This window comes from Helianthus annuus, chromosome 5 (assembly GCF_002127325.2).
Source record: "Helianthus annuus cultivar XRQ/B chromosome 5, HanXRQr2.0-SUNRISE, whole genome shotgun sequence".
Lineage (NCBI taxonomy): Eukaryota > Viridiplantae > Streptophyta > Magnoliopsida > Asterales > Asteraceae > Helianthus > Helianthus annuus.
Genome location: NC_035437.2, coordinates 159,496,773 through 159,515,376, shown reverse-complemented (window position 1 = coordinate 159,515,376; position 18,604 = coordinate 159,496,773). Strand labels below are relative to the sequence as shown.

General features: G+C 31.6%; 1 protein-coding gene across 1 annotated transcript; it reads left to right on the top strand.

The window, feature by feature from the left end:
• The first annotated feature begins 492 nt into the window (after positions 1-492).
• On the top strand, positions 493-13,650 carry LOC110943922. The gene is made up of 19 exons (XM_035990039.1): positions 493-648; positions 744-1,011; positions 1,123-1,222; positions 1,328-1,455; positions 1,552-1,636; positions 1,747-1,879; positions 1,965-2,173; positions 2,288-2,408; positions 2,494-2,685; positions 2,781-2,849; positions 2,923-3,061; positions 4,153-4,245; positions 4,342-4,545; positions 5,209-5,457; positions 5,538-5,976; positions 6,093-6,149; positions 9,745-10,577; positions 10,682-11,890; positions 11,987-13,650. The coding sequence occupies exons 1-19, from the start codon at positions 493-495 to the stop codon at positions 13,648-13,650; spliced, it is 6,348 nt and encodes a 2,115-aa protein (XP_035845932.1).
• Positions 13,651-18,604: the final 4,954 nt, after the last annotated feature.

Sequence of the window (18,604 nt, the reverse complement as noted above, 5' to 3'; positions counted from 1 at the left end):
CGAAAGTCAACTGGATCTTAGTATATAACAAATTCAAAATTTAGTCTTTATTTTCCAATTTAATAATCTTATTTTACAGTTTGTATATTATAATTATGGAAACTTATTATTCATATAAAGATACACAAAAATATTTTCAATATTTTATTAAAGGTTGTCAATTATAGAAAATAGGTTTCCAATATAAAATTTTACTTAAATAATTTTAAATAAGTTTTAAATTCTTAATGTAAACCCGGATTAGTATACTTAATATATACAGTTTCCAATTTTACAAATTTGAATTTATGTTAATTGTTAGTATGTAATTATAAATTATATCGTTTCCTTACTTATGCCCTGATAGAAAGGAGTTTTATTTTTAGTAGAAATAATGAAAATATATTTCTTAAAATTAGAACTTTATTAATTTTATATAAATTGATCATTTTGTTGACGAACGGTAAGCAAACAAGTAGTACTTGTCCAACAGTCGATTGCTTATTACCTATCATGGAAAACGTTGATCGGATCACATTGCTAAACGATATTGATGTTCTTACCACAAACTACACTATCAAGGTTAAAATTGTTAGTTTGTGGAGGAAGAAAATGAGGGATAATGAAAGGGAGACATATCGAATAGATATGATACTGATGGATGAAAAGGTAAACTAACGATTTTTTTGTTTGTTGTTTATTTTAAGTTGATGTTGTTAGCCTTTTAACATATCCTTTTCATGTTATTCTTTATGTATACATAGGGTAGCAAAATTCAAGCTTCTTGCATGCATAAGCTATTTTCAAAATTTGAAAGGCATCTTAATGTTGATGAATGCCTTATCATTAAACGGCCATCTCTTGCTGCTAACACAGCATCTTTCAAGATTGTTCCTAACAACCAGAAGCTAACTTTTTATTATCATACCTTTGTCGAAAAGTGCAATGTATGGGACGGTCCGCAATACGTTTTCAATTTTGTTGAGTTTAATGATGTTCTTTCAAAGAAAATAAAAGAGGGTACGACAGTAGGTATGTTGTTTTTTTTATATTTCCAATCTTTATATACCATAATATTTGTTTACTTTATATATAGATTTTTTTTTGTATATGATGTTATCTAATTATTTGATTTTTTTGTAGATTTCATTGGGTATGTTGGTGTTTGTTATAACATTGAGGATACTAACAAGAAGGATGGTAGCAAAGGGAAACGTCTTAATCTTAAGCTTCAAGATCTTGAGTAATATACGAAACAACTATGCCTTTTATTTGTTTATTTTCCATTTTATGCATTTAAATATTCAAAATGTTTTTAAACTTATTATCTTCTTATATTATATTGTAGAGATGCTCAGATCGATTTAACTCTTTGGGACGATCACGCTAAGGACATGTATTCTTACATGATTAGTGAAAAGCGTGAAGCACATGTTGTCGTTGTTGTCCATTTCGGTGCAGTTAAATCATACAAAGGTATTTAATTCATACTACATATTTTTTAACAATTCATTTAAATAGAAGTGTTACCTTTTTTTTTGTATTTTTTATATTATCTTTATCTAACAATAGGCAAATGGGGATTATCCAATAACTTTGATGGTTCAAGACTTTTCATTAACGACAACTTTGATGACATGCTATTGTTCAAGCAAAAGTAAGTTTTATTATTTTAACAATTTTTTAAAAATTTTATCAATTTTTTCGTATGTTTTATGTATTACTATTTTTTTTTGAACATTTTTATTTATTCAAAATTTATTATAGGTTTCTTGCTAAACTTTCTGCTTCAAGTGAGTCAAGTAGCCATGCTGGGTCATATATGATGTGTTCTGTCGAAGATGAATTTTTAAAGAATGATGTTTTTTCACCACTTGCTTATCTCCCATCAATCTTAGAGGTTTTCCTAAACATTTATTGTTTTATATTTTATATTTTAACAAAAATTGAACCTGCATTTTTTGTTATTTTGTAATAATGAACAGCCAAAGAAAGTTGTTGTTGTTGGAACTATTGTGGCAATCGTTTCTGATAAGATGTGGTATTATGATGGGTGTAACTATTGCAAGTCAAAAGTTGAGAAAAAGTTTGAAACCTATGATAAAGATGATGGAACAAGTGATGTTAGAGATACGCAGTTGTATCAATGTTCTAACAAGGATTGTAATGGAAAAGAGGTTTTCCCGATGTCCAGGTATACCGTTTGTTAGTAATACTTTATCTTATTTTTCGTTCAACAACAACGACGTAGTTCGGCTATATGATCTATTCTCATTTATTTGTTCATTATTTAAAAATCGTTTATAAGGTTTAAAATACCGGTTCGCGTTCAAGATTCAACTGGAACTGTGACGCTTACATTATTTGACCATGAGGCGATGAAGTTTGTTCGGAAAACTTCAAAGGAACTTATTCAAATTCAGGACGAGGTTATGTTTAGTTATACTTTACATTTATTAAAATCACATGTTTTTATATTTATTGTAATGACACATTATATTTTTTATAATATAGTTATTGAAAACTAATGATTTCCCAAGAGAATATCCCGTTGAATTTGAAGAGTTGCTTAATCAAAAGTGTGCTTTTGTGATTAAAGTAACTGACTTTAATATTGCAAATGGTGTCGAGAATTATGGAATATCAGTTGTTACCACTGATGATGACATCTTGGATAAGCTCAACAAAAAATTTAAAATAGATCAAGTAAGTGATTTTTTTATTAATATATATATTACCACTTTCGATAACCTTTTAATCTAAGTTGAAGTATTTGTTGTTTGCTTTTCATGTTTTTACAGATTGATGCTTATGAAACTTTTGGTATGAGTCAGTCTGAGTTGCAAACTTCTGGTGCTGAAGGTTTGAAGGTATATATTAAAAAATTAACTTATCTATAACTTTAATACTTGCCTTAATTATATTTTGTTTATTTTTTGTAAGGATGCCGATTCTTACACTGGGGATAACACCACACCTATTTCAAAGGATTATGCGGTTGACTTGAAACAATCATCCTCTGACATGAAGCGTAACCTTGATGATGTTTATTTGAATGAAGTTGGATTGGCGTCCTCAGCAAGTAAGCCTCGCATGTGTGTTGAGAAGGAAGCTTAAAGGAGATATAGGAGAGGTTGATTTGAATAATAAGAACTATTTTTTTTGGTATTTCAATATCTGAATGTTGGTTTATTCGTAAGATTTTTTCATGTTTCAAGACAATTTAACTTTTGCCTATATATTGTTACCTTTTAAGTTATCCTACAATATTTGTGGTTGAGAGTTATGTTTGGTTATATTGTTTATTGTATGATTCTATGCTGTATGATTATTTTATGATACTACGTTGATTACTGATTTTATATTTGTAATCTAATAATGCCATAATGTAAATATTGGTAAAATGTAAAAATTTTACGGTATTAGTTTCCATCTATCTATAGATCTATAGATATATATCGATTTACTATTTACTAATAATTTTAGTATTAACAATTCACTTACAACTCCAAAAATAATTTTAAGAAATATGCTAATCATGTCAATTTATATTATTCAGTTACGTTTATAAACATCTTTTTTTTTTTAAAATTTTCTAAGTTTAGCAATTCTATTTTTATAAAATGACACAGTTTCTTAAAATATCGAAACTAATAAATATAGATTTCTTTTATATTTATGATCATTAATTTTGTTAAAATTCATTTTGGTAATGTATAATATGAATTCCATAAATAAGTTTTAGCTTAGGTCTATAAATTCAGATACTTTTCATACTTTTGAAACATCATCATGGTTTTCTGAGTTTGCATTCTTAGCTTCCTTATGCGTTTGAATAACTTTTTTCATTATTATTTACATTTCCAGTAATTTTTGTATGTAGTTTGTTATAAATCTTTTAATTCTTGCGTTTGGTTTTCATTCTAAAGGTGTTAGTGTTTTTTTTTGTAGTTCTTTCTATTGTTTAAAAAATGCATAATAGGTTTGAACAATTTAAGTCGTATTATTCAGAACTTCCACATATTGACCTTGAAAATAAATGTAAGTTTTTTGTTCCTGTTTATGGTCCAAAGTTATAATATTCTTCAATTTATTTTTTTCAAAAGTTTCTATGTTCTAAATTATTCATTTGTTCATTTTTTTTATTTTGGTGTATTATTTTTCTCATTATAGCTGAGCAAGCTAAATGTAGGCGTTCGTTAAGAAAGCTATATATTGATAATAAGAGATCAAATGCAGCTGCTTTTCCGGAATATGTTGTCAGAGGTAATCTTTATATAACTTATATTTTTTTTATTATTGTTAATGTTTAATTTTACATATGTCATATATTTAAATTCTTATTTTTTTTATTACTTATAGCTTTAGAGGCTAAACACAGGCGCAAGTTAAGAAAATTATACCTTGATAGTAAGAGATCAAATGTTACAAAAAAATTCATTTCTAGAGGTGGTACTTCAACATCGTCATCATCAACACCAATCCGGTTAAATAACAAAGAGAATTTTACTCCCAATATTTCAAACACCACCTTTCCTACCGAATCTTCAACTGGTATTGGGACAAGTAAGTTTAGATTTATGTTTCATAATGTTATGTATATTAATCATTACTAATTTTGTTCGTCAACTTCACTTCAATTATATTACATTTTTTATAATTACTGTTTATATTTTATTAGGTAATCATTTAAATTCGTCCTTTAATGTAAGATCATCCGTTATTACACAATCAACTTGAAGAAGAAAGGAAATGTACTACACGATCAGTTTTCAACACCCATCCGTACACCACTTGCAAACCTATCAAACACAATACCAGGTTTGTAAAACAAAATCAAATAATTATTACTTGCTGAAGGTTCATATTTTTTTTTTGTTTTTACTACATATAATGTTTGAACAAATTATATGCAAAATACTTATTTGTAATTAATTCCCTAATGTAGCATATTCATCTGGAGCTTTTTCAAATCATAATAGAAAGACAAATGTTTTTCATGACTCTTCTACCTCAACACGACGAATGACGAGGTCAAACAAAGAAAACATAACACCAACTTCGTGTGTTACAAACATACGTTCTCAAGTTCAAATTGAACCGCAGTTTTCTAATGCTATGTCTTCTTTGAATCGTATATCCTCTGGTAAATTTCATATTTAAATTATTACATACATTTTTAATTGTTTAATTCAAAAAATTTACGAAAAAAATATTTTGTTTTTTCAGACAATATTGCAAGCTCATCAACGTTACCATTGAATGATTGCTTTTCTCTTCATCCCAGAATATCCAATAAACGTAACACAACATTTTTGTCATCTGAATTAAGCTCGATAAAAAAGATGTCTTCTGGAAAGCGTAGACTTATTCATAAACCAATTGAAATACAACCCATACCAATGGTTGTTCTTGACTCTGATGATGAAATTCATGTTAACGAGGTTGTGTTAGACGCCACCAAAGGCGTTTCTAAAGGTAACTGATTAATGTTATTCATTGTTGTTTCATATTATTTTTTTTCGTACTGTATTATTTAATTTATGTTAAATCTTCAGATTACGTTGACCATGGTGACCAAACTCTTACGTGTGGTTTATGCTTTGCAAACTTATGGCCAACCGAAGGTGGAAAGGGTCGCATTACACTTCAAAAGCAAACATATAGCTTATGTTGTGGATATGGTAAAGTTGATTTGCCTGAATATAAAGATTCTGATCCATCTTATCAGATGCTTTTTCGCGGTTTAGATCAGGAAAGCAAATATTTCTTAAAGAACATAAGACGTTACAATTCTATGTTTTCCTTTACTTCGATGGGAGGAAAAGTTGATACTAAAATAAACAAAGGTAATGCTCCATTTGTTTATAGAATCAGTGGTCAGAATGCACATAGTATGGGTAGTCTTCTTCCTAAGCATGGAGCCCAGCCAAAATTTTCACAGCTTTATATCTATGATACTGAGAATGAGCTTTCTAATAGGGAGTTGTTATCTAGGTATTTGTTCTCTTTTTTTACTTATCATTATCTTAATGTTAACTTACAAATTATACTTATATGTTTTCCATTTCATCGTTTGAAACTATAATTTAAAACTGTTTATTTTATTACAGTGATTCTTCAAGCAAAGCTTCGATAAGGGCAAAGGAACTTGATGTTAAGTTTATAAAGTATATTACGAAGATGTTAGATTCTACAAATGTCACACCCCGATTTCCACGTGTCACCGGTGGGCCCGGTGTGGGGTACAGTGATGTAGTTGGCATCGTCATAGACAAACAACACAATATAATAATGCACAGCGGAAGCAGAATAGATACATTTCAACTTTAATTAAAATGACATAATAAACATCATAAGTAGTTGAAACGGATCCACAGGCGGATCAAATAAAAATAAGATAAAATTGTTCAACAGTTATTTGTCGTCCGAGCTTGCGAGACTATAGTGGACGCTCTTAGGAAACAGCCAGCCTAGTTCGTATAGTACCTGCACTTAACCTTTTGGGAAAAATACGTCAGTTTACACTGGTAAATACAAATCGACTGACTCATTTTGAAAATGATTGAAAATTGATTTAAATGCACAAGGCATAAATATTTTTTTATTAACTTGGGATAATTATGCAATATAAACTTGTGAACGATTTACATGCACTCGTATCTTTGGTGGCCCGGGATCTACTGTCCGGGCTAAAGATTAAATGACACACCACATTAAAGAGTTATACACGCCGAGTGTACGCCTACACCCCGTGCTCTGGTCGTGGCCATCTCGTAAGATAATGCCAAGGATATCCGGGACACGGTCAATAACCCCCCAAAGCCTAAAGTAAGACAAGACTGTTTAAATGAGTCGCACAAGCTATTCAAGACTGTACACCCATAAGGTGCAGGACTTGTGCGCCCGATCAAGCGGTATTTTAAATACCGTACCCCAAGCCCGTATAGGGAAAATAAGTCAAAATGTATTTACCTGAGCAAGTATGTAACACAAACGGTAAGTGTGGTAGCTTTTACTGGGCCTCCTAATCTGGAACAAAGGTTTATAATAACCTATTAGATTTCTAACGGGTCTTTTATTTAAGCCTTAGCTTTGACCGGTTAGTTTTAAGGATGATACGGTTTACGCACGATTAAGCGAAAGACCGGATAGAATGTGATTTAGACCCGACAAGTTTGAATACTTGTATAATATGGGTATACTAAATACATTCTGGATTTTGAGATAAAAATGATAACGTTTGACCCGTTTCGGTCAATTTACGCAAACTAGTTACGTAAACCGAACCGAACGCAAAATGGGCGTTACGGGTAGCCAAGAGAGTCAAATGCAAGTTTCCTGAGATAATATGCTTTAAATATGATATAATATCAGTAAGTTATGTTCTATATTGCCCGGAATAATTTTAAACTCAATTTATGCCTTAGAAGGGCATTTTGGTCATTTAAAAGATTATAAAAGAGTCAAATTAGAAATCTGAGTTTCGGGTCTGGTTTATACAGTAAATATACTTCATTTAACATATTATATCAGTAGGGTATGACCCATATACCAAACTTAACATTTAAAAATCAAACTATGCACCGTAGGGGTATTTTAGTAATTTCACAAGGGCTAAAACTGCCAAAACTGGAAACCTGAGTTCATATACTTATACTTACTGTTATTATATGAAAATATACTAATTACATCAGTAGGTATAAGTCTTATATGTTTAAAATGAGTATAACGCTTACTATGCGCTAAAAATGCTTAAAATGCGATTTAACGCCGTTTTCGGGTTTTCAAAATAAATCTGGGATTTTTATATTTCCAGAACACTTAAAATAATTTATTTAACATATAAAATCAGTAGGAAAAGGTTTCGGGTCAAAAGAATGCATAAAACTCATTTTATGGCTTAACCGGTCAAAACCGACATAAACCGAAATAACTTAGCGATCTAAGATCCGATCAGCCAAAAATTAAATAAAAATCATCTAAAATCCCAAAATATTATATAACATCAGTGGGTAAAAAGTTTTGTATCAAAACGTGGCCTGAAATAGGTTATATGCGAAAAGGGCCGTTTATGTAACTTAAGAACATAGTTTTACGCTAATGGCCATAACTCAAAATCTGGACCACCAACTGATCCGAAATTTTCGGTGCAAGTTTATATATTAGAAATAAAGATTTCTACTCTTTCACTTTTCCAAAAATCACGTTTTATATCAAAAAGGGCAAAATAGTCAACTTTTAAGCATAATCGAAAACATGCAATTGAATCGGCTAAGTATAGACTCAATCAACAAAATTCCAGAAAGTTTTACCAAAATAAAAATAGTCAAAAATACTCTCCAATACAGATCTCAAACATGCATGTACGAATCCGAATCGATAGTCTACGAAATAGTCGTTTTACAAGACTTTCGGTTCCGATTCGTATTTATACTAAAGATTGTCGAGTTGATCATGGTAAAACACATTCTTATATTCATTATAAAGCTATCTATGATGATCAAACAGATTGCATGTCATCTATATTACCATTTAAGCTATTTTTCACAAAAACCATTTCTGTTGACTTTTTATGAATGCCTTTGACTCGACAATTAGCATGCAATAAGTGGGAATCAGAGAATACCCTTTTGAGGGTTTGTTTCCCACATAAATACCAATATATATCTGGTTTCAATTTGAGAAATGACTGAGTGAAACTCGTTTAGTCATAAAGTCAAAGTATATGAACAATCAGTTTGACTTTTACTAATAATCGATGCAAGAACGAATTAAAGATTGAATTAGAAGCTTACAAAGGTCATATGGAAGCTTAGTTATCACTAGGAGTCGACCTTGATGTTCAGATTAGCTCCAGAAGTCTGCCTTGAAGGTTCTTGAGAGTTGGGAGCTTCTTGTTACTATCACAAGTTCTTGAGAAATGAGTGAATGATCTGATTTTAAGTGGAAATCGGATGTTATAGTGAATTCTCAGTAGGCTAGGCATGCATGGGCTCTCATTGGTGATTTATGGAGGTGATACCAGCTGGTTACCACTTCAAATTTGGACCAGAATTGCAATTTTCGCGAATTTATGTTACTGGCAGTCCCACGCGGCCCGCTTGGGTCAGTCCAGGCGGGTCGCCTGACCCTGATCAGCCAAACTATTTTCCATTTTGACAGCTTTGGTCCCTGAACTTGTACGCGATGTTTCGGCTGCTTATTTTGACTCGTAAACCCCCAAACTTGGTTTTTAAGAACCTTAGGACATTTACCAACATGGTAATGTCCTCGGATAACTTTGCGCTCAACCGAAAAGCCATGAAATTCGACGTTGACGCTTTTAGCCCCTCAAGTACGGTTTTGGCCATAACTTTCTCATACGTTGACGAAACTTCATGAAATTTTAACCACATATTCTAGTGAGTATATTTTAGCTTCTCAAAGCTTCGGGTCTGCCAAAAGTTCACTCAGAGGTATAAATTCAACATGTTGACACTTTTGGCCCCTATAGTTTGTAATTCCTCACTTTTGTGCAATTTCCGCGTCGTATGATCCATGAACCATCCGTTTAAGGTTATGAACATTAAGTAGGGTTATCATAGAGTCTATTTATCCATTGTTGACACTTTGGACCCTTACGTTCCATAGTTTTCACTGTTTGTCACTTTTAGTCCCTCTAAAGTTTGTTTTCACATACCGGAACCTTGTGACACGTGTCAAGACATTATTGGACGAAATTTTTCGAGGTGTTACAACAAATATGTTGGTTAAAACTTACAGGATGGTACGAGACCATCTCCATGACAATCCTAATGTTACTCTTAAACTTCGTATAATCTCACAGAGGGATAGAGACGGTAGGACTTACAATTTACCTACGTGTTCTGAAGTTGCTGCTTTGATAGTTGATGAACCTGATCTCCAGATTGAAAGCCGTGATATTATTGTTGAAATGCGTTCTGGAGATCTTAAGCGTATTAGCGAGTTACATCCTTCTTATCTTGCTCTACAGTATCCAATTCTTTTTCCGTATGGAGACGATGGATATAGGATTAACATTCCTCATAGAGATTTTGGTCCTAATACAAAGAAGACAAGACCAACTTGTACTATGAGGGAGTTCTTTGCTTATAGAATTCAGGATAGGCATAACAACTTTTCTCTAATTCTTAATGCAAGAAGGTTGTTTCAGCAGTTTTTAGTCGATGCCTACACAATGATTGAGAGTGAGAGGCTAAACTACATACGTTTTCAGCAAATCAAACTGCGATCTGATTCGCTTAACAGTCTTAAAAATGTTCAAGACGTTGGTCAGAGTGATTTGAGTCATACGGGACAACCTGTTATATTACCTTCATCTTTTACGGGTGGTTCTCGATACATGATGCAAAATTACTTAGATGCTATGGCGTTATGTCGGAAGTATGGGTATCCTGATTTCTTTATCACAATCACATGTAATCCGAAATGGCCTGAGATTGTAAGATTTATTGGTGACTCTTCAATTAAGCCTGAAGACAGACCTGACATACTTTGTCGATTGTTTAAGATGAAACTTGATGAATTGATAAAAGATATGAAGCAAAACAAAATTTTTGGCGATATTAATGCAGGTATGTCAATACATCAACTACTTTCAATTTATACAATTATTTGGTCTTTCCATACATTATATTTAACTTTTGTACTTATCTTTAAAATATTTTTTGTTTTGTAGTTGTTTATACCGTTGAGTTTCAAAAACGTGGTTTGCCACATGCGCATATTTGCTTATTTATGAAAGCTGATCATAAGCTTCCTACGGTTGAACACATCGATCCCTTTATATCAGCTGAAATTCCTGATAAGAATGAGGATCCTGAATTGTATTCTCTTGTGAGTGACTTTATGATTCATGGTCCTTGTGGATATGCGAACATGAAATGTCCATGCATGGTTGGGAACCGTTGTTCAAAGAATTTTCCAAAGAGGTTTTTGGATTCCACTTCCATTGATTCTGATGGTTTTCCAGTTTATAGGAGAAGAGATTCTGGTCACACAGTTGTCAAGAAGGGCGTTACTTTAGACAATAGGAGTGTAGTTCCATACAACAAAAACCTACTTAAAAGATATCAGGCACACATCAACGTGGAATGGTGCAACCAGGCTGGCTCAATAAAGTATTTGTTTAAATACATTAATAAAGGACCTGATCGAGCCACTGTTGCTGTTTTTGATTCAGACAGAGGCCCAGATGAGGAAATTCCAAAAGATGAAATTAAAGAGTACTACGAAGCTAGATATGTTTCCGCATGTGAAGCCAGCTGGAGAATATTTGGCAATGATGTTCATTATCGGTATCCATCTGTTATGAGGTTACCATTTCATCTTCCAGGACAACAAAATGTTGTATTTAGTTGTGACGATGATATTGAGGATGTCCTAAACAAACCTCAAGTAAATTCCTCTATTTTCTTAGAATGGATGAAGATGAACAATTCTAAGCCTGAAGCAAGAGAACTTACTTATGTTGAGTTTCCCACAAAATATGTGTGGAAGTTAAAAGATCGTTGCTGGCAGCAACGCCAAAATTATGTTGTTATTGGAAGAATTTATTCTGCGTCTCCATCTCTTGGTGAGGCTTATTACCTAAGAATTCTTCTTACTAAGGTTAAAGGACCACGATCATTTGAAGAAATAAGAACATATGATGGTGTTGTTTATCCTACATTTCGGGATGCGTGTTATGCACGTGGCCTGTTAGATGATGACAATGAATATATCGAGTGTATTAAAGAATCCAGTTTCACAGGAAATGGTCATTATCTTCGTTCTTTGTTTGCAACACTTCTATTGTCTAATACGCTATCTAGACCTGAAGTTGTTTGGGAGAAAACGTGGGAGCTATTGTCCGAGGACATTTTATACAATATGCGGAAAGATTCTGGCATGAGCGGCATCTTTTTTATCCTTTTGTTATATTTTGTGATGTTAAATTTTCAAGTATTTTCGTTATATTTAATAATTTTTCTTATCATTGTAGATTTCGTTGTTTCTGAGGAACGTTTAAAGAATATTACGTTGTCGAAAATCGAAAAATTCCTTCTTCGTAATGGATCCAGCTTGCACAGGTTTTCACCAATGCCTTATCCTGATGATGACTATCTGATGTCCGAGAGCAACCGTTTGATAAACGAGGAGCTTTCTTTTGACATGGATGAAGTTACGGCTGAGTTCAATAATCTTCACAGCTGTTTAAACGGCGATCAAAGAGCCGTGTATAATGAAATTATGGATGCTGTTCGGATTGGTAAGGGTGGTGTGTTTTTTGTGTACGGTTATGGTGGTACGGGCAAGATTTTTCTGTGGAAAACTTTAGGTGCTTCTATTAGATGCAATGGACAGATTGTTATTAATGTTGCTTCAAGTGGTATTGCATCTTTGTTGTTATCACGCGGTCGTACTGCTCACTCGCGATTTCATATTCCAATTAATCTCAATGAAGATTCGGTATGCCATATAAAGCCTAATACTGAAATCGCGAATCTTTTATATGAAGCAAAGTTGATTATTTGGGACGAGGCACCGATGATACACAAACATGCTTTCGAGGCTCTTGATCGTACAATGAAGGATGTTTTGAGTGTTTTTGATTCACGAAATTCAGAACTTCCTTTTGGTGGGAAAACTATTGTATTTGGTGGTGACTTTAGACAAATCCTACCAGTTGTACAAAATGGAAGCAGGCAAGATATCGTAAACGCCTCATTATGTTCATCCCACATCTGGTCCAGTTGCAAGGTGTTGAAATTGACAATCAACATGCGTTTGTCGGTTGGATCAAGTAGCTCAAACGTTATGGAGATAAACGAATTTGGTAAATGGCTTCTTGACATTGGCGAAGGTAATGTTGGTGATTCTATCGACGGTGATGGAAATATTGAAATACCTGCTCATCTCTTAATAACTGATGAGAATGATCCAATTCAAGGTTTGATTGACTTTGTATATCCTTCAGTTCTTCATCGTTATAAAGACCGTGACTACTTTTCTGAGAGAGCTATACTCGCTCCTAAGAATGAAGTTGTTCATGAGATAAATGACCGTTCGCTTGATTTGTTTCCCGGTGAAGAAGTAGAGTATCTTAGCTCTGATAGTTTATGTCCGACTGAGGAAATCAACGATCCGTTACATCAAGATTTGTATAATCCAGATGTGTTAAATAGTGTAAAAGTATCAGGGTTACCAAATCATAGATTGGTATTAAAATTGGGCGTTCCGGTTATGCTTTTGAGGAATATTGATCAGCAAAACGGTTTGTGCAATGGTACGCGTCTTCAAATCACACGTCTTGGTAAACGTGTTATTGAAGCAGAGATATTATCAGGAAGTAATGTTGGATCAAGAACTTACATCCCAAGAATCAGCATGATACCATCTGACAAGAAAATACCCTTCAAATTTCAAAGAAGGCAATTTCCAATAACCGTATGTTTTGCGATGACTATTAACAAAAGTCAAGGACAATCTCTATCTAGAGTTGGTATATACCTCAGAGACCCCGTGTTCTCACATGGTCAGCTTTATGTTGCGTTGTCGAGGGTAAAGACTAAGGATGGCGTTAAGGTTTTAATATTCGACAAAGATGGGAGGCCAACAAATAAAACTGCAAACGTTGTTTACAAAGAAATATTTGGGAAATTGTAGTTTAAAATTTTTCTTATGATTTGTAATCGGGCAAGATGTTCTGTTTTTTTGTATGCTTTTATTGTATGTTGGGTGTTTTCAATTCCATGTCCTTATGTTACTTATTTAAAGACTATGTAATTTGTTTTAATTTTTTGTATGGTATTTCATTGTTATATCAATAGAAGATGTTATTACTATGTATTAAATATAACATATAAACAAAAACTACAACATGTAGATATTTATAGACATTCTTACATAATAAAACTCCAACTTACATGATTATCTTAACTATTAAACATATTAACCTACTAGAAAACCACTTATAACACTACATAACTTACATAACTTTTTAAACCTTTCCCAAAATTACTATATATTATGTTTCTACCCTGTTTCATAATTTCAAACATCACCTTTAGCGGATAACGCCGGCAAAGAAGAAAACACAAATATCTTCAAAGTACTGGAACTTGCAATGATCACCTTCTTGTATGTTGTTATCTTTTAGCCATTTCGCCCAGCCTTTCACCACATACTTTATACTGTTTTTATTTGTTTCTGCCCTAACATCATGTTTGGTCTCCACATTTTGCCTGTTTGCGATTCTAACTTTCAAGGTTTTGTCAATTCCTGTTATCCTTGCTACTTCCACTGGTATCCGCTATAAGTTACAAGACATAATAATAATTTCCATTATGATGGTATTTAAAAAAATAGAAAACTTAACCAAAATATGTAAACATATTTGATGCTAATTAACATAGTTGTGTTGTTGGAACTTACAAATCGTTTCGTGTATGGCACAATAAATGTCAGCGGACCAATATCATCATCATCAAAATCCTCCGAGTCATCCGAAGAATCTTCAGAATCCGATAGGACGATAACATCGTTTTCAACTCCAGCCATTCTATGAGAGATATAAAACTTTAATCCGTTTAAAATAGAATATCAGAGTATAACAAATAATGCAGCATAGATTTAGTACTTTTAATCAGTGACATGCATACGTTAAGTACGTAAATGTGTTTTGATGATTCATGTATATTGTATTACACTTACTTTAGTTTCAGTTGTTTCATTTATATTATATCCTGTAGTAGTAATCAATTTTAATCAATCTAAATTACACAAATTTATAAAATAATACATAGAAAAACAAAATTATGTTAAACGTCTTTGTTGTTACATCTTTTATTATCTAAAATTACAAATAAACAATGACTCATTTTTGAATATGCAGAAATACACATATTGTAATTCATGATAAAAAATAAAAATACATAACTTTAATAAAATCTAATGTCATAAGCCGATGAAGAGAAAATAATCTAAATCCTAATTTACTTATGCAACAACCAAATACATTTAATCATCCAAATCAAACTATAAACCAATAAAATCCAATTTTTAAAAAGATTTCGAACAGAATATTTAAACCATATATCATTATATAACCAAAAAACTAAACTTCCGATCACATCCAATACATATAATCCCTTTTAAATCTACATCACAAACTAATATTTGATTTTTCTTAACAAATACTGACACTCCGATTACTTATCTACTTACTCATTAATCGCTAAAAAAAAACATCATATGTGTTATTTGGAAGAAATAAGGCAAGTTCGTGTAGAGATTAACAACATAACAGTCGGATTATAAGATGACGGAGATGAAATTGGAAAATTACCTTTACTAATTTCTTCAAACTCCTTTTGGGTTCTTCTTGAGCAATGTGAAGTATAATGAAGGGTATGATGCAATAGTTTTGTAGGTTAATAAAGTGTAATGATGAATTTCTTAGATATTATAAATGAGATAACTTTATGTATTTTTAAATTCGTTTATTTTACAATTCACATTTACCTTTTTTAAAATGAATTTACGATTACTTTTGCATTGGATCTTACCATGTATTATCAATTTTCCATTTATAATTATTTAATATAAACTAAATTAACTTAATAAATCACATATATTTGGTGATATACTATTTTACTAATATATAACTTGAAAATAATAGAAAGTTTCTATATATATAAAAGTTTATAATATCTGTTTATGTAGTTAACAATACGAAAATATATTCAAAGTATCTAATTTTTAATTATATAAAATATACAAATTTTACTATTTTTTTAGACACCCACTGCTAATTTATAATTATTTAAATTTTACTATTTTCGCTTATGTATATTAAAAGTGTATAATATCTGTTTATGTACTTAACACATTCTTTTAATCTTTGGTTTTTAATTGTAATACAACTTTATCTCCAGCAATTGGACAAACGATTGCAATAACAGGCGTAAGGTATAAGTAATTACAAGTTAAAATGTAAATATATATTTCAACATATATATATATAGATAGAGATGCACAACCATTTGACAAAGAGACTATCTTTACATACATTTCCAAATAGAGTATCACATATAAACATCAACAACTTATTATGTAAATGTATCTACTTAAACAATCATAATGACCAAACGTTTTAAGAAAATACCAACGTTACTTACATACTAAAATAACTTAGAAAGCCTGATGATATAACAGTAGTTCTATTTAAACTTAAAATACCAAGTAACAAAATAAAACATCATAACCACTGTTTACGTGTCCAAAACAAAGTTAACATAAAATAAGTAGCATAAAAGAGTCATGATTTGTTCGACATTAACACCTTCATCATTATAGTAGTTGTTAGTCTGCATTAACACCTTCCACATGTGTTAAGATCATCACATTTCCTGCACTTTGGAATGTGAAATGCAATTTGTCACCCAAACGAAGTCCATTATCCTTCATGAACTTCGGCCAACCTTCGATTGCAAACCTTACATCATCTCCATTCTTCTGTCGCCTAAGATTCATAGTGATTGTTTTTCCATTCAAGTTTATTACTTTTAACTCATGCACCTTATTTTTGAACCCGGCAAATCTTACAACATTTACAGGCATTCTCTGCATAAATAACATAAGTCAAAAGTAAATTTTGTTAATGCATGTTATATTATTTCCGTTTGCTATTGACTAAGTTAAAGATAACATACCATGCGGTTTCCTCCTTTTGTTGTGAAATCATATTTACCACTTCCCTCAACAATGTTCAGCCTTCCAACAACTTTTCGTTCATCATCCGGTTTCTTCAAAGTCTTATCATTTCTCTTTCTCTTTTCGTTTACCTTATTTTATAACAAATACATTATATTCCGACTAACATCATAATTTATAATAAATACTGATAAATCAATGTTGTTATCATATCATATACTTACCAACCGGTTTCGAGTTCTCTGTCCAACTGTTGAGACTTTTGGCATTTCAAGTTCTGTCCCACATATCAGCTCATTAATGTCGTCCGCATTACCATATTCCTCAACCTGTTTTCCGTTCTTCTTAACCTGTTAAGAGAAACACTAATTATAAATAACAATAAGGAATGAGTATTAAGTAAATATGTCTACATATATTAATGAAACAGATCATCTATTATTATGTTTGACATAATTACATCATCTTTTGTTGATTGGTTTCTCTCTTCTCTCATTGAAGTAGAACTTTCTTCCTTCCACTTTTCTTTTCCAGCAATGTTTTTTGTATTCACATCCTCTTTGTTACTACCTTCGTCATTCTGTGTATCATAATCATAATTAATAATATTACAAAATCTGACTGTAATATATTTTATTCTACATAAACGTAAACTTATTACCTCAGAAAGCGTATCATCTATGCAGTCATCATCATCACAAAATGTCTGTTATATAATAACATACATAAATAATTCATATTTATTAGTAACCCGTTATAGTGTAGTTCAAAATACTTACAAACTGGACGTTTTTGTAGTATGTGTCTTTAGGTATTTCCAGCAATGAATCATCTTCACCTTCTTCTTTGTTGGTCAAAACAACCTCAACTCCTCGACGATAAATTGTTAACTCAAATGTGTTCATGTCCGTCTTCATCAACAGTAGGATATCATCATCTTGTATAACAAGATCATCAAATAACTTTGGACAACCTTTTGTAAAAACATAGATATCATTGATTTTGTGCGTCTCAACTTTCCAAATGTGACCTGCTGCTGTTATGTTGTAAGAATCGTTGACTGGCGTATAAGAGTAATTTTTTGTGACATACGGTTCTGGAATCACCTGAAAAGTTATGTAGTATTTTATTGTTAACTATATATGTATACCATTATTTTTTCAACTATAAAAAAAGTTATTCATACATATTAGTATACTTACTATTATCTTTAAAACGCCGTAACGGTTTACTGTTATGAAGGATTCACCACAAATGTTATCGACGAAACAATCCATTTGCATATTTTTGTCTTCGATTATCCTAAAGCGCAATAACGTTTGCTTTGTCAACTGAAGATCCCTTACCACTTCACTCCATCCGTCAGTGATAACCGATTCCCCGCTTACACTTCTTAAAGAAACTGGCCAAGTTTTTTGACTTTCATGATGTATCACTAATTTTCTTCGTTGCCAATAATGACCATACACAGTCTTAACAAAATCAGTTGGCAGGACCTGTGTATAAATTTATGTCAAAAAATCATATGTAACACAATTTATATATACTTTTTTATAACATTTGTTGCATACCACTTTTAACGACGAATCATCATCTAACACAGCTACACATGATAAACTCATTTTATATACCTGTATCATAACAATAACTGTTACAAACATTTACTATTGAACTTGAATAATACAATATACAATATACATATGAAAATAACAAATTAACTGTTATCGTATCAATGTATTGGATTACAACTAAAAAAAAACATATATTTTGTTCATCAATTTATAACAAGATAACTCTTATTTTTAGTGATCATGATAAACTATTCAATCATCCAAATAACAATATTAACTCAAAGAAACATATTTTTCTTCAAAAAAAGATACACAAAATATATTAACCACATAAC

What these genes read in the sequence shown, in the direction of transcription:
- LOC110943922 (XM_035990039.1), top strand. Translation starts at nt 493, where the DNA reads ATGGAAAACGTTGATCGGATCACATTGCTAAACGATATTGATGTTCTT. An exon ending in TGCAGTTAAATCATACAAAG is followed by an intron (nt 1,456 to 1,551) that starts GTATTTAATTCA and finishes ATCTAACAATAG; the next exon opens with GCAAATGGGGATTATCCAAT. An exon ending in AAAAATTTAAAATAGATCAA is followed by an intron (nt 2,686 to 2,780) that starts GTAAGTGATTTT and finishes ATGTTTTTACAG; the next exon opens with ATTGATGCTTATGAAACTTT.